This window comes from Bos indicus x Bos taurus, chromosome 16 (genome assembly GCF_003369695.1).
Source record: "Bos indicus x Bos taurus breed Angus x Brahman F1 hybrid chromosome 16, Bos_hybrid_MaternalHap_v2.0, whole genome shotgun sequence".
Taxonomy (NCBI): Eukaryota; Metazoa; Chordata; class Mammalia; order Artiodactyla; family Bovidae; genus Bos; species Bos indicus x Bos taurus.
The window spans coordinates 28,710,057-28,726,766 of NC_040091.1; the positions used below are offsets into that span (position 1 = coordinate 28,710,057).

General features: G+C 49.8%; 1 protein-coding gene across 2 annotated transcripts in view; it reads right to left on the minus strand.

The window, feature by feature from the left end:
• PARP1 (poly(ADP-ribose) polymerase 1) overlaps nt 1-16,710 on the minus strand; it is a 41,489-nt gene that overhangs the window by 13,515 nt on the left and 11,264 nt on the right. The window contains exons 3-13 of one of the 2 annotated variants that reach the window (XM_027564617.1): nt 15,060-15,184; nt 13,334-13,548; nt 11,814-11,913; nt 9,849-9,965; nt 9,075-9,251; nt 6,245-6,389; nt 4,340-4,480; nt 3,455-3,697; nt 3,124-3,192; nt 2,874-3,006; nt 547-742 (exon numbers count right to left, since the gene is read on the minus strand). In XM_027564617.1, coding sequence (XP_027420418.1) covers nt 547-742; nt 2,874-3,006; nt 3,124-3,192; nt 3,455-3,697; nt 4,340-4,480; nt 6,245-6,389; nt 9,075-9,251; nt 9,849-9,965; nt 11,814-11,913; nt 13,334-13,548; nt 15,060-15,184 — 1,661 coding nt within the window. The remainder of the gene's footprint in view (nt 1-546; nt 743-2,873; nt 3,007-3,123; nt 3,193-3,454; nt 3,698-4,339; nt 4,481-6,244; nt 6,390-9,074; nt 9,252-9,848; nt 9,966-11,813; nt 11,914-13,333; nt 13,549-15,059; nt 15,185-16,710) is intronic. The other variant, XM_027564618.1, reaches the window with a different exon arrangement.

The following is a 16,710-nucleotide window of genomic DNA, read 5'->3' on the forward strand; positions in this document are numbered from 1 at the left end:
CCTTTGTGAGTCTTGAAAATGCTCACACTGTTTTTATAAGCTTCACCTCACACTTCATGGAGTAGATTTTATTCATGAAAGGGCATGGATTTTATTAAATGCTTTTTCTGTGTTCATTAGGATGACTGTGTGGCTTCTATCCTTTATTCTACTCATGTTACATTACACTGATTTGATTTTTGCATGTTGAACCAACCTTGCATTCCTGGGATAAATCCTACTCAGTCATAGTGTCTAAATCCCCATGTGCTGCTAGATTCGGTTTGTTAGTATTTTGTCGAAGGTTCTGCATTTATATTCATAACTATGTTGGTCTGTAGTTTTCCTGTAATGTCTTTATCCATCTGTGCTTATCAGGATAATACTGGCCTTGTATAATGAGTTGAAAAGTGTTCCTTCCTCTTCTGTTTTTTGGAAGAGTTTACGAAGGACCAGTATCGATTCTTTAAATATCTGGTGGAATTCATCAATGATGTCATCTGACTCATGGCAGGTTTTTAAAAGAAAATCTTTTACTAGCACTAGCAAGTGTCAGAGCATGATTACCTGGCCATAGTCAATCTCCAGAGGGTAGAACTTTTTGGGATGCTTCGTAAAGTTTTTAGAGTGCCAGGCGTTTCCGGTTTTCTCTTCATATAATTTCATAAAATGCTCAATGGCATCCTCCTTGGATGGCATCTGCTCCAGTTTGTTACTACCAATCACCGTGCCCACACGGCCCCAGGACCTGAATATCCAGTACCTGTGGGAAGAGAAGAGCATCAGATACAATTTTGCGGGTCAGCCGGTCGTATTTCAGGATGAGCTTCCTCTCACTGCTATTTCCCTTGAGGGAGAAAAGAGTTGTAAACACCCCAAAATGATGATAACTGACAAAGAGGAACAAAAGGAACCAGTATTAAACAACTTTTATTTTAATTTCTATTAAAACTGAGAGTTGTTAAGTTTAAAGTAATTAAAAAATGCCCTTCCATATCATACTGGCAAGTGAGCTAAAAAAGTACCAAAGAACAGTTTAACCTTGGATCTGGCAGCTGAACTTGAGGAGTAAACCCTGAGGCCTTTACATGGTGGTGGTGGTGGTTTAGTCACTAAGTCATGTCCGACTCTTGCAACCCGATAGACTATAGCTAGCCAGGCTCCTCTGCCCATGGGATTCTCCAGGCAAGAATACTGGAGTGGGTTGCCATTTCCTTCTCCAGAGGCCTTTACATAAAAACATCCAATTCCTTTTCCCAAATAAACACAGCAAGTATTACCTGGAAGTTATGGATTCATTAACAACAGGTACTAAAAAGAATGAAGAACCTCTGGCTCAGATCAGAGGCTGAGATACAATGAAATGGGAGGGGGCAGGAGAGTGGTCCCAGGGTCAGCCACCTACAGACCTAGGCTAATATCCTCAGTTTCTCCATCTCAAGCTAGAGCTAAGTCCCAGGTACTCTAGGGGCAGGGCTGCCTATCTTTGGGGGAGTGCATTTTTCTTAGTGAAAATCATGCAGAAGTTAAATCTCACACCACAGTAAGTACAGATATAGCAGTAAAATCAGAAAAGCTGGTGCTTCCTGCTGGTTTTCTGGGCTACTGCCCAGAGGCATTTAAGTTCCTTCTGTGTTGTTTTTTTTCCCCCCTCTAGAAATGTTTAGAAGATACCACATGGACCTAACTTGAAAAAAATCTTCTAACAGCCCATAACGCCATTTCCCTATAAAAACCAATAAATCAAGGCCACCAGGATAAGCCACCCATTTGAAATCACCAGTATAACTTCTTGTGTGTTGGTAGTAGACAGTTCTGTTCTCATCGCCTGTGGTTTATGAACTATAGTACTCGTGTGTTTTTACAAAAACCCTACTTCTCCTCCTGCACTCCGATACACAGCTAGCTTCTGGAAGGTTATGTTTTACAAGCAAGAAACCCTATCTTCAAATCTCCAACAAGAGTCAGCAGTAAACTAAACGACGTAGGATTTTATTTCTTTACAAACTTTGAATAGCCACACAGATGTTAAGTGCCCTTGTAAGGTCACCTTTGAGGTTCGCATTTTAAAACCTTGTTTCATTCATATGGACAGACTTGGCAGTCTTTTAATTTTTGGTGTGCTGTGTGGCATGTGGGATCTTAGTTCCTCAGATCAGGGATTGAACCTACACCCCCTGCACTGGAAGCATGGAGTCTTAATGACTGGACCACCAGGGAAGTCCCTGAGGTTCACATTTTAAATGACAGGTTTGTGAGAAGCTGAAGAAATGGGAAGGGCCTGAGCCTGCCAGTGCCTACAACTGGCAGCTGCAGAGATTTGCCAGGTGCTGACATTCTCTCAGGGGTCTGCCTTTCAACGAGTAAAGCTCTTTGAATCTCTTGGACTTTAACGGGTAAACTGTTTCCACTTACTAAAAAGAAAAGATCAAGTTCAAAATACAAAGTGCTTTTCTGCCGCCATTAGGGTTTAGCAAGAGTTTCTTTCACACACCTCTCCCGCTTACATGTAGCTCCCATTCCACAGCGGCTGTAACAAGAGCCCATCCGCTCGTCGGAAGACCACTCCGATTAGATAAGTATGGGCAGTCAAGCCAGCCCCGTCTCTCAGCACGCCAGGACCAGCTCTTACCTGGCTCCATTACATTGAAAAAAAAAAAAAAGAAGCCATCCCAAACACCTTTGGTAACCCAGGAGCCTGATGTGACACAGATGACCGAGGACAGCAAGGCTGTCCAGGGGCCACGGCCTCTTCCCTCCTTCACTGAAGACATCACCGCACACCTATGATCCTCAAGAGGCGGCTGGTCCCCAGGTGCACGGACAGCCCAGCTCCGAGGGGCCCTGCTCTTGGGAGCGCACTCCTCTGGACACTTCCCCGCCCCCTGGCGCACCTGCTCTCTTTGTCATCCTCCAGGAGCTGCAGCTTGTAATAGGAGTTGGTCCCTTTGACGATGTCCACGAGCCCGAGGGTGGCGCTGAAGACCTTCCCGCCTTTCTCGAGGACGTGTGCATTGTGTTCCAGACCTGTCAGGACAGAGCTCCTGAGAGTCTGCCCCCATGGTAGGGGGAGGGAGGGGACCCTTCTGGTTCCCCAGGACCAGGGAACCTGGCAGCCCACTCTGTTCACTCCCATTTCCTCACCTGAATCAGGGTCGACAGCTGCTCCTCCTTTAAGAGTTAATTTCATCCTCTTTTCAGATTTGTTGGTACCTTGGAAGGAAACAGAGAAATGCAAACATTAAAAATAAACCAGGAAGGGGAAGGTGGCAGGCAGAGCAGGTGAGTCATCTTCGCCTGTATCAGAGTCAACAGGGGATGTGTGTGTTGCCTCTCACCACCTGAAGTTGCTGCCATTCTGTGTCAAGGGAAAACGAACTGACAAAGCCGGTGTGGGCAGCACTCATCAGACCACTGGGGCACAAAGGGAGAGGCTCTGCACGGGTGGACTCGATGGGGCCACTCAGGGCCTCACCTTCCTCCTTGACGGGACCCTTGCTCTTCTTGGAGGGCGCGGCCCCCGACTTCCCCTTTGGGGCCACTGCTTCAACAGGCTCCACCTTCACCTCGGCTCCCCAGGGGGACAAGAGGTGGGTGGAGAGCAACTCCTGAAGGCTCTTGGTGGAGGCGGAGATGTCTTGGAGGAAGTCCTCAGACACGACACGGATGTTGGCTTCTTTTACTTCCTCCATCTTTTTATTCATCTTGTCCACCTCCTCTGTTCCAATTGGAAGGAACAAAAAGCAAAATCTCAGATTACTCCAGAGTCGTTACTCGCTTAGTACTTTCCTCCCCACTCAGTTTTCTTTTCCTTCAAAATCTAGCACTCAGGAACTTCGCTCACTTCGACAACTGTCTGCCACTAGCAACAAGCCTCCTTTTCTAAGGTGTGATGGATGAGAGCTGCTTTCTCCAAACCATTCTACAGAACCAGATGTCAACAAGCATTTCACACAGAAGGCGAGTCAGGTTTGTATGGGAAAAGTGGTGTAGTACTTTCTGCTCTTGGAGACTTAAGATGGTCATTGGTGTAATAAGTCTGCAAAAAAATCTGTGTACCCTCTGAACTCTGCATTTCAAGCCTGCTTAAGCTGTGAACGTTTGTTCTAGTGGAAAATCTACCAACATCTTGTGAACAGTGCTAAGTGACAACAGTGGGCTGGTCTTCAGATAAGCGAGCACAGACCACAGCAGGGAGCAAGGCCAAGTTATGAGAGCCCATGCCCCTTCCCAGAGAACCTGAACCACGCCCGCAGTAAGAGACATACTTCTAGGGTCCCTGTGTGTGTCGGACACTGGGCCCAACACAATCAGGAGAGACAGACAGGGTCCCCCTGGTTCTCGGGCCAGTGAGACTTACTTTTGGTGCTGATACACAGGGAGGCCTTGTTGGCCGTCCCTGTCAATTTCCCCCCGAGTTTCTCAATCGTGGCCTTCACTTCATCCTTGTTCTGGGAGAGTTTCCCGAGAGTCAGGATCTTCATGTTGGATAATGGCTGGTCTGGAATGGAAAACAGGATCATGAGACAGGGCTGCTGCCTGTGGTGGGGAAGAGCAGAAAACGAGGCAGTAGTTCCCAGGGAAAAGTCAGCCAGGTTGCAAGGCCCCTGAACGGCCTCAGCACCCTCTCTGACCAGGGAGAAATGGGTCTCCTTAGGGAAAAGGCCATGTAAACAGCAAAGAGCTAGAGTACCAGGAAAGCAGAGGACAGCAAACCACACCGTCCTCGGCACAAAAAGGGCCAGCTGGGCATGAGCCATGCACTGACACCGTTCTACAATTAGGCCATGAGCAGGGATGTCTGGGGGCGTCTGGGTCTGCACCACAGACAAGGAAGGGCCAGGGGTCTGGGCAGGGGTGGGCAGCCGGAGTCATCATATTAACTTGCAATTCCTTCTGTTATTTTTTCCCCCCATTCCACAACTAAAAACAAACTACAATTCTCACAGGATACTTATTAATCAACCCCATTAAAAAAATCAGTCTTATCCACCACTGGAAGCTCTGGTCAGCAGGACCACACTGAGTTGAGATGGATTCAGGCACCAAGAACCTTGGCATTTCAGGTGTTCAGCACTAACCCCAGGCCAGGAAGACCTGGATTAGGTGTGTGCCTTCTATTTGTTGCAAATGGAGACGTATAGAGCTAGTGACACATTTCCACAAGTGATGCAGTGGAATCCTTTAAGCCATCCCTGTGAGAGTCCCTTGGATCACAAGATCAACCTAGTCAGTCCTAAAAGAAATCAGTCCTGAATATTTATTGGAAGCTGAAGCTGAAGCTCTAATCCTTTGGCTACCGGATGTAAAGAACTGACTCACTGGAAAATACCCTGATGCTGGGAAAGATTGAAGGCAGGAACATAAGGGGACAACAGAGGATGAGACGGTTGGATGGCATCAATGACTCAATGCACATGAGTTTAAGCAAGCTCTGGCAGTTGGTGAGGACAGGGAAACCTGGCGTGCTGCAGTCCATGGGGTCACAAGTAGTTGGACACAGCTGAGCGACTAAACTGAACTGTGAGGGGGGAAACAACCAGGGACACCCACAGGGTTTAACTGAAAGCTGGCTGAGGTCTCCAGAGCAAACAGAACCACTGAGCTGTGAACTGCAAGTGAGGGGAAAGCAGAGGGGACCCTCAGCGCAGGGCCCGGATGCCAACCCCAGCCAGCCCACCTGCAAACAGCAGGGTGACTCGGGATGACCACACAACCTCTCCCCAGGGGATGGAGGGAGGGCACTGGTGGGCTGACATTCACAGATGAATCCTCATCCTCCACCTGCCACATGGTGGCCACAACTAAGCCACATATCTGAGTAAACAAAGACAGCAGCCCCTTTCTGCCAGGAAAACAGACTGATCTCACTGTCTTTGCTGGTGTGGAATACCTTTCACGTCGATCACAGTACATACAGCGGGTCTCTGAGGGGACAGAGCCCGTGTCACATTAGGCTCGGGATGAATGGTGGGGTGGAGGGGGGGGCGCTGCCCAGAGGCGGAAAGGGGAGACCTGGACTGCCTCTGACCAGCAGTGCAGACTCAGGCAGGCAGGACAACGCCCCCACAGGCAACCGTCTCCCTGATCCTTCTCAGAAGCCCCTCCCCAGCCTTCCTCCTCCTGCTGGCGGTGGGGTGGGGAGAACAAGGGCAGGGTTTCCCCGTGGGATCAGCCAACAGGAGAAGAACCCAGCCGGATTCCCCTCTCCCCGCTAAGCTCAGGACCCCAGCCCTCCCTACCCAGGCTGGGCCCGGAGCTGTACCTGGGGGGCCAGAGTGCACAGCGGCAGGCGCTGAAGCTGCAGAGGGTGGGGCTGCTGCCCCCACCGGGGTGCTGCTCTCTGGGGGGAATATACGGTCCTGCTTTTTGATCTTCAGTTTCTTGAAGTAAGAGATTTCTCGGAATTCCTAAAGAACGTAAGTTATAGTTAAATCAGTTCTCCCACGAAATAACCAACTGACAGAGCAAAGAATTTGAGAATCTTTCTCTTCTTACAATAAAGAATAACAAAATAGGAAGACTGGAGGCTTTTGGTATGAAATACTGTTGATATAGTACTTATGACTAGTGCTTCTACATTTATAATAGAGCTGGTACTGTGACGCTTTAATAAGAAAAATATTTTCTTTAAAAAGAAAAAAGGAAAAAACCTGTTGATTATCTGGTCAGGGGACCTCTGCTGGAACCTGATTACAACCCTCACTCTCGAGTTGCAATCCTAAGGGTCGAGAGGCGTTGTCCTGGGGTCATATGTCCTTTCCATGACCAAAAGCCCCTCAGACTCTCCACATCCCTGGAGAGAGGTTATTACCTAGAAGGAAATCAAGGCAATTCTCTTCCCTTCCTAGAAGAAGCGGCCATGGATGCAGGTGGCCCGACACCGGTCAGTGTCCAGCACAGTCCACCTGCACCCCAGGTGTCACCATGGGCTCTGCTCTAAGTGGTCACACAGTAAGCATCACATGCACGAGGCTCAGGGCTACCAGCTCCCTACTCTCCTAAGTATTCATCCCACCAACAAAGAGTCCTTCCCCACTAGAGCACATGGACCTCTGCTCAGTGTTACGTGGCAGCCTGGATGGGAGGGGGTCTGGGGTAGAACGGATATGTACATATGTATGGCTGAGTCCCTTCACTGTTTATTAACGTTGTTAACCGGCTATGCTCCAATACAAAATAAAAAGTTAAAAAAAGAAACAGTCCTTTCCTGCTGGATCCATGGTTAATGACCACCCAGTGGAGAAGACATATGCTGGGCATCTAACATGTGCCACACGTCACAGTGGGTTTAAGAGAGTTTTGGCCTTTGAGAAACAAGTTCAGCCTTGACTGAGAGTCAGATGTAAGGAGGCAACTTCCAGATAGGAGCTGGCTTCTAAACCAGAGGCGTGCTAAAGTGATGCCAACGCTGGGAGGGCTCCTCAGAGGCAGGGACCTGCTCAGCTGGCTGCAAGCTGGAAAGCAGGCAGTTAGGTAAATGCACCGGACGGGTATTGTGATGTACTGGGAACACACAACTGCAGCTGGTTCCCCACTGTGGAGTGCGTGATCAAAGAGACACAGATGAGGACGGACTGGGGAAGGGGTGAGACGGAGGTGGAGAGAACGTGCGTCAAGTGGTGAGAGCAGGATGTGAGGAGGAATAAAAGAGCCAAGAGAGGGGCTGCAGACGGCAGCTGGAGTCAGACCACGGAGGGCTTTGGGAAAGGGGGTCAAGCCAAGGAGATGCCCTTGATTCTGGGATCCAAGCCCCTGGTGGCCGCAGTCCCTACACAGGGCCTGTAAGTCCATGAGTTTGCCTGGGCAGCAAGCACTGCTGACCTGACAAAATGTCTTGCACATCCAGGTATCCTTTTACAACAACCTTTAAAAAACTACACATAGATGCAGTGCAACTGGCATATCAAGCACAAAATAGTTCACGTAACAATCTTATTTTTTCCCCAACCTATGGTAGCTCAGACGGTAAAGCATCTGCCTACAATGCAGAAGACCTGGGTTCAATCCCTAGGTCGGGAAGATCCTCTGGAGGACGAAATGGCAAACTCACTCCAGTACTCTTGCCTGGAAAATCCCACGGACAGAGGAGCGTGGTAGGCTACAGTCCATGGGGTCGCAAAGAGTCGGACACGATTAAGCAACATCACTCACTCAAGATACTGAAAGGGATACGAATACCACAAATGGGCTCATAACATTGGCATTCTCAGAAGAACTGGGAAAATATTTCTACAATAAACGGGGAATCACTTTGAGGTTTTAAGGGTGGGGCAGCGACAAAGTCAGATTTGTTTCAGAGCAGCTGCACAAGAGGTATTCAATAATTACGGTAGGGGACAGAGAAGGCAGGAAAAGAATGAGTGCAAAAGGGGAAAACGTGGGAAAGCGGCGATCAGCCCCGATGCAGGTGACAGTTACATATGCTGCTGGTCCAAATGCTCCCCCCAGGAGAAGACACAGGCAGTGAGGCAACCTGACAGACACCAACCCCAAAGCCCAGTGAGCGGCAGGGCCACGACCGTCCCCGGTGGTGCTGAGTCCTTCCAGCAGCCCGCCCCCTGACACTGCTGGCTCCCCAGCAGCACAGCTCCTAACAAGGTGCCCCAACTGAGGCTTTTTGCATTCTGAGAACTCAGCAGAGAGAAGGTGACAGGGGACACGTGAACCCTGGGTCCTACTCCTCCTCCAGCACCTAGGCAAAGAAATGTCCTTGAGAAGCACCCTCCTGTGGTAAAGGCAGGAATCGCCACTGGTTCACCGCTGTGTCCCTTGTGCCCAGAACAGTGCCTGGCAGAGGGGAGGCACTTGAGAAACAGAAATTAAAAATGACTCAGTCTCCACATTTTACACCAGCTGGACAAACCCGTGCTCCGGCTGGAAGTGCATTGGTTCTCCATCTGTGTAGTTTGCAAATGTACAGAACCAGTGACATAATTTCATATTCTGATTATGAGGAAGGCCCCAATGTAAAGAGGTCTGAGACACTCTACTCTGCAGTCATGGTGGCCCTGAGTGTGGACAAGCATGGGAGGTGGGACCAGGTTTTTCTGTAAACGGATCCCAGGATTGCTCCTACCTCCCACCTCACTTACCTTTGGGGTCACCCACTCCTTCCGGTTGGGCGTCTGTGTCTTGACCATACACTTGGTCCAGGCAGTCACATCCCCGGTACAGTAATAGGCGTCGCCCTTGAAGACCAGCTGGCCCGAGCATTCCTCGCAGGGAAGGAGGGCGCCAAACACCATACCGTCGGCCACTCGGTCCAAGATCTGAAGCCAGTGAAGAAAACACATCAGGGAGGAAAGGCGGGGGGCCTTCAGAGGACATTTGCCAATGTGGGATGAAGAATCTGCACAGACTTCACTTGCTAAAAAAGGGAGTGCCCTGAGGCTCCCTAACATTCCCCAGGGGAGGTGGATCATGGTTGGAGCTTGGATCTTATGTCCACGCATGAAGTGTTCCTGCAGCTACCCCTTCCCTCGGTGACTGAGAAATAGAGCGAGAGCCCAGAGAATCCACTGCTTCTGAGTGCACCGGAGTGACGGCAGGGCCTGCTGGGGAAACAGCCCTCGTGGCCCCCGGGGAGTCCAGGAGGAAGGCAGCAGAGAGAGCTCCTCGGGCCCAAGGGTGTGGCATGAACACACGAGGCAGACGTGCGGCCCACCTCAGTGCTTGAGCGCCTGCCCCTTCCTGCCCCGCAAATGGCGACCTTGATGGCGATGACCATGCAACACGACTGTGGAATGTCGCTCCCAATTAATACCGGCAGGTGTTCAACCGGAGGGCCTCCCACACTCCACCGGGACAGTCACCGCACACGGCCTGGCCGCCTGGCTCGCGGCTCCCGTAACACAAGGGCAGCTCACCGCCGACTCCCCGGAGGGCACTTCCTGCTTGTTGAAGATGAGCAGTTCTTTCAGGTCGTTCGTAGAGCACGCTTTCTTTAGCTCGTCCTTGACATTCCAGATCAGGTCGTTCTGGGCCTGCGCACAACAGCCAGCAGCTGAGAGATTGGCTCTTTTCAGAGAAAGAAGCCCAACCAGAGGAAGGTTCCACCCTGGCCCTGCTTTGGCTCCCATCATAGCCCTGCTTCACAACCCTGCACTGAGCGGAGCTGCCGCATCCCCAGGACCCTGCTCCTAGCACGGGGCGCCGTGTCTTGAGTCGGCCTGGGGTTTGGGCACTTGGGCACCTGAGTCCCTGGAACCAGCCCCTCAGAGACAAATCCCAGGACACGCACGCAAGAAGGCACCGGGTTTATCTGTCCCAACACCCAGCACCGAAGGGAGGAGGGTCGGCTCCCCAACTACCTGCGAGCGAGCAGGGACAAGCCCCAAACACTCCGACTGCCTCAACTGTGCATTATGCTCACTATTGTGAACAGACTTCAGGTCTTCTGAAAACAGAACTGTAAATCTCTATGGTAACATTTATGCAGTGCTTACTCTTTGTGGGCACTTTTCCCGTCACTGCACTCATTCTCACATGTGCTTTGCTTAGAAAGGCAGTGGCCTCCCCACAGCAGAGTCAGGGCAGGGGAACACTTCCTCCTGCTTTAGGGGACTGCGCGGGTCATGCCCTGAGACCCCCACCTCTGCAAGACAGATGAAAATGCCAGCTCTCTCAGCACTGGGTGAGAAGGGCTTTAACGTGACAAAGCTGCATCATACACACTGCTTCCCCTGCCCCACCTCCGTAAGGGCCTCTCAGTAATAGTGACCCCTGGAACTTCCCTGGTGGTACAGTGGCTAACAATCTGTGCCTCCACTGCAAGGGGCATGGGTTCGAGGCCTGGTTGGGGAGCTGAGATCCCACATGCTGCACGGTGTGGTCCAAAAACAAAGTGAAAATGAATTTAGTATGCATCATTTTTTAAAAATAAAATATGCAATTTAAAAAATCCACCCCTGCAGGACCACGTGGTGAGCCTTGGAATGAGAGAGCATAACGAACGAGGGAGGACAAGGAAGAAGTCTAAGGGCGCAAGGTGAGATGGGAGCAGCAGAAGGATGAGGTCACCTACGTGACCAAGGACGGGAGGCCAGCACAAACGGATGTGCCGGGCTGGGGAGCGTGTGGAGCACGGAAGGAAGAACACCAAACCCACTGTAGCGGCCCTGCAGCCAGGGCTGGCACAAAGCAGACACGTTTTAAAATGCAGGACAACCCACACCGAATCTGTGATTCGTGTTAAGCATGGAAATCACACCCCCAAGAAGAGACCGACGGCCCCCTCCTAGTTTCCCAAACACACACTCGCCATTTTCTGGTTAATAATTCTTACTTTGCTTCGACAACGTTTACCAACACGGTGACGAATGTCTCTGTTCAATGACCACCGATCTAACGGGCAGTTTTCTCCTTTTACTATATGCCTTCTATTTTTTTCTTCCCCAAGAAGAGATTTTCATAAAAAGAAAATTGAATTTTATCTCTTTCAGCCATTCTCTGTGCCAAGAACCTTCGGCATCCTTGAATTCAATACCCAGTTTCCAGTGTGCTCCAGGTCTGGGATGCGGTGATGCACTGTATGGCTGAGGTGTGACACGCCCAGCCCAGCACGAGGCTGCTGAGTGGGAAGTGACAGCTCGGCTCCCACCAGCCTGGCCACTGGTCTGACGCTGAGAGCCCACTGTGGATGCCTTCGCGTTGCTTTGGGAGGAGGGAAGAAAGCCTGGGGGGAAAGCCAGGCTACTGAACAACAACTATCGATTTGGGAATTTTAAAAGCTCTTATAAAGCAGGATACCCGCACCTCCTTTAACTTTCTCCCCAGAATGAGGAAGAGAATTAGACTGAATGGCCAGAGGAGACACACAGCTCAGGACTCACCTTAAGGGCCTTTTCAAGTTTAATCTCCTTGTCTTTTTCTTTTTTAGATTTCTTCTTGGTCACTTCATCTATTCCATCCACCTCATCACCTTTTCTCTTTCTGAAAGAGACAAAGGATGTGAGAGAAAGAACCAGAACCACTGAAACCCTGAAAGCCAATGCCTCGGGTGACACAGCATCCTCACACCACTCTAATTCGGCCCGGTCAGGCGCTGCCCATTCAGGAGCTCGCCGTCTGCTCAGGTCTGCAGCTGCCACTTCATGACACTCCACTGTGAGGACGGGCCAGCGGTCGCTCCAGAGCCTTGGAACAACCTGGCGCAGCACCTAGGGCTTAGGCCCCATCTGACATCAAAATGCCACCCATCGCCTGGCATAGACCAGGCCTGGAAGGTTCTGGCAGGGACTATGCTACAGGTTAAGGCCACGGCTGAGGGCAGGGACCGCAGAAGACAAAGCACCAGTGTCAGGCACTGAGTCTTTCAAGCTAAGACACAGGGCTGCTCCTGAGGCCAAGAGGCTATTCTCAAATGCGGGAGGCCGAGCTATCATTTCAAGCCCAACAAGAAGCAGTAGTCTAGGCGCGGCCAGCCGGTCTGCCTCAGCCAGGTCAGCAAACAGTGCTGACCAAGGAGCATCACCCCTGACTTGAGAGAGGGCACTGAGGGTCATCAGTAGCCCCTAGAAACAGGGGAGGCCAGCCATGGTGGTTAATGCTTTCAGCTGTCACGCTGGCTTGAGATCGAACCCCTGGATTTCCCCTCATTCATTAAAGTGGGGAAAAGAATACCCTCTGCCTTGTAGGATCATGGTGATGGTTAAATGAATTATCCTGTAAAAGGCTTAGCATAGCGCCCAGCACACCAGAATGCTCAACCCATTCTGGTGGTTACAGCATAAATGGAAGCTTATGCATTCTTCTTACACCTATACTGAGTGTCAAAGCGCCCTGAGGACTTTAAAATCCATGCCTCTGACTTGCTAGTTTTCTTTAACATTCCAGAACCACATGTGCTATACCATAAACTTGTGCACTTATTTCATTTTTAAAATTTACTATCTGCTCATGGCTGCTCTGGGTCTTTGTTGCCACGTGCGGGCTTTCTCTAGATGTGGTGCGAGGACTTCTTTACTGTGGTGGATTCTCTTGTTGCACAGCATGGGCTCTAGGGCACACAGGCTTAGCTGCCCGGCAGCATGTCGAAATCTTCCCAGACCAGGGGTTGAACCCGTGTCCCCAGCCCTGCAAGGCAGACTCTCAACCACTGGACCACCAGGCAAGTCCTACACGCGCGCATTTAGAACTGGGATAGTGCTTGAAGGACGCCTCTGCACTTGAGGATGCCACGGGGACGTGAGAGCGGGCCATGGAGCGGTGAGAGGCGGTGGCGGACTCTAGTCAGGGGGACGCTCAGAGGGGGCAGTCAGGAGGGTGCAGCAGTCTGATACAGACTCTGGGCCTGCGGGAAGCCCTTCCCTGAAGCCCCATGGGCACCCTCCACCCCCAGCCCTCTACCCACCTTTCACCCTTGATGGCCGGGAGCTGCTTCTTGAGGGTTTCTTGGTCCTCTGCGGTGAGGACGCTGAAGCCCATGAGCTGGCTTGCGCTGAACTCGGGACGGAAGCCCAGCTCCTCCCGTTTCTGAACAAAACACTTTGGGTGGTACCAGCAGTCAACCATGCCCAGCTGGGGCTTATCGGGGTACACCACCTTTTTAGACAGGCGCACCTGGCCCTGTAGGAGAATCCACACGTGTTAAAAGAGAGACAAGGAAGGGTGGTCAAACATCAGGGTGGCCCAGGGGCAACCAGGTCCACAATGAAGGTGATGGGAGGGCTGCTGGAAGGTTTTGGTTCTTTTATGCCATTAAGGATTGTGTTACCCTGAAGCCTCTGCTCCCTAATTTTAAGTAAGGTTAAGTCCAACTAGCTACCTGCCCACCCAGCTGCCTGGGCAAGTGATAAAGTGGTAACATCACCCTGAGGACACTCTGCAGACCCCGGTGCAGAGGTAAGAACAATGGCTGGGACGCTAGACTGCAGGCTCATGGGAGCCAGAAGGAGAAGTATTAGTCGCTCAGTCGTATTTGACTCTGCAATCCTATTGACTGTAGCCCGTTAGGATCCTCTGCCCAAGGAATTCTCCAGGCAAGAATACTGGAGCGGGTTGTCTGTTTTCTCCTCCAGGGCATCTTCCTGACCCAGGGATTGAACCTGGGTCTCCTGTATTTCAGGCAGATTCTGTACCATCTGAGCCACCAGGGAAGCCCCCAAGGGACACAGAGCAGGCCTCAATCCTAGCAGGGATCTTCTGCAACTTCCTACCCAGCCTCCTCAGTCTCTTTACACAGATGAAGGCTCCCTAAAATGCGGTAGCAAACCCGTACAGCTAGCATCCAGTCCTGCCATCCTGCCCAGGTCTGACATCCCTAGTGAGTTCCAGGCCTGTGAGCCCCAGACGGGGAAACTCGGACCAAGTGGCACTGACACAACTCCACCTCAGGCCCGGCCATGCTCCATGACACACGGCCTTGGGCACTCCCTTTGAAACTTTCAACTTGTGCCTCAAATTCCTGTGGTAGAAGGCAGCTGGAGAAGATCTAGCAACTCCATGTTTTTCCTTTCTGAACACTCACTGACTCTCCTCAATTTCCTGTACAATACTGAGGAGGTAGAAACTTCTCATCAATGCCTTAAATTAATCAACCAGAATGTTTGCCTAAGATGAGAGGATCTCTGGTAACGAGGCTAAAGGGCACAGGCCAACCCCTCGATCTGCGTCTGAGCTACTCCGACGGCCGTCACTCTACCCAACCAGCTGTCATTCTACAGGGGTGAGAGCTGGAAAGGAAGGAGGGTGGACGGAGTTCCCGACTAAGCGGAAGAAAGCCTGGAGGCTGACACTAGGGAACAAACGCACTCCTTAAACTGAGTCTACCATAAAACACAACCAACAGCTTCCTGCAGCCCTTTGGGGGTCCAGAAGAGACCCACTGTGTGCATGTTTTCCAAACTCTCCCACGTTTCCTAAGAGCAGGTTCAGTGACACACAAGGACAGCACTGTGAATGATCAGGGCTAGATGTGTCCACAAGAAAAGTCACGGTTATCTCCTGTCTCTACTAAGATGATTCACTTTAGTTTTACCCAGCACCTAAAGCCCTATTTTCTTTTTCTTTTGAGCTATCCAATGACATCCAGTGCAAGAAATCCAGAAAGGCAGACAGACCAAGCCCCAGGCTCTCACCTTGTCTATCTTCTCCATGCAGCTCTTGCACGTGCTTCTGTTGGACTTGGCGTACCCTGCCCCAAAGTCAATCAGTGTCTTCTCGGTCTTGCTGCCAACTCCATCTTGGCCTTTGCCTGAAACATCTAACACAGCCATGCTCAGTTCAACAGCCTCAGTGTAGTTCCAAAGAGCCCTGTCCTCCTCTACCTCTTGAGATTCCTCTACCAGGACACCTTGTGTTTTGGGCAACGGCAGCTGGTCCATCTCTTCTAGGTTCGTTTCTAACTACTGTGGTTGGTTAACAGTTTCTTCTCTGGCAATGAAATTAAAATTTTTCTCAGGCTCCTGGAAATAGCACAATGTTAGCTGGTGGTGGTCTTACCACTCCCATGCTGGCTCCTCCTCTGCAGCCCCCTTCCTCACTTTGGAAAGAACTTAGTAAGTGCTTACTACGACGTATGATAGTAGATCAACAGGAGAATGAACAAACAAACTGAGATATAGTCAAAAGACTACTCTTCAGTAATTAAAAAAAGAATTGATGACACATCAGACAACCTGGATGAGTCTCACAGACATGCTGAGCAAAAGCAGTTTACAAGAGAAAGAGATACTATTGCTTTCTCTCCCAAATGCTAAATCACACAAAATTAATCCAAAGGGACAGAAATCAGAACAATGGTTACCTTGCTGAGAGGAAAGATGACTCAGAAAGGACCCAACGGACCCTTCTGGGGCTACTTATTGATGGGTGAATGTTAGATGCATGCATGCACTTGCCAAAATTCACTGAACTGTACGTGTCAAGTCTGTGCATATAACTGTGTATTATTTTAAAAATTCTGGATGAAAAATTTCAAAATACTAAGAACAGGTATTGTGAGAAAACAGATATTACAACAAGAACACTGACTCAAAGATGAAGCTTCATTATGATGAAACACATGTCCAGCGAAATGAAAAGTACTTAGGGATGGATGGTGTGGAAGTGGAGAAATGGGTACATCACACATTGCTGGTACAGGCAGAACTGATACAATCCTTCTAAAAGGCAGGCTGGCACACACACTGTGAAACAGTTCATCTCTTTTAGCAGTATTTCCTCCTCTTAGAATTAAAGAAATAACTGGATAGATGCCCAGGATATATGAGAAATTTGTGACAGTTCTGTTTGTAACAGAACTAAATGGTTTACAGCCTAGTTTCAAAAGTAAGAGAGTCTGGACTTGAATCTCGCCACGGACATTCACCACCATGCTAACCTTGGGCCACTCAACTAACCTTCAGGTGTCTCAGCTCAACTGGAAAAACTGATAAAGCAATATGACAAGGACTCAGTCAAATTACTGTAATATATGCCAAATACTTAAATGATGCACAAAATTTAGCAAAATCTGAATAAATGAATACAATGTTATCTTGAACAATAATGATGGAAATCTGTAACTTTTAATGTGAGAAAAGTAAATATTAAACTATAAAATGCAATGTGTAGACCACAGGGAAATACAAATCAAGATTATGAAATATCACTTCAAAACATTAAGGATATTTTAAAAACTCCTGTAAAACCAAAAAATCCAGAAAACAAAAGTGTTGATAAGGATGTGGAGAAATCAGAAACCCACAGCTGCTGTGGCAAACAGTACTACAGTTTACACAAAAAAAT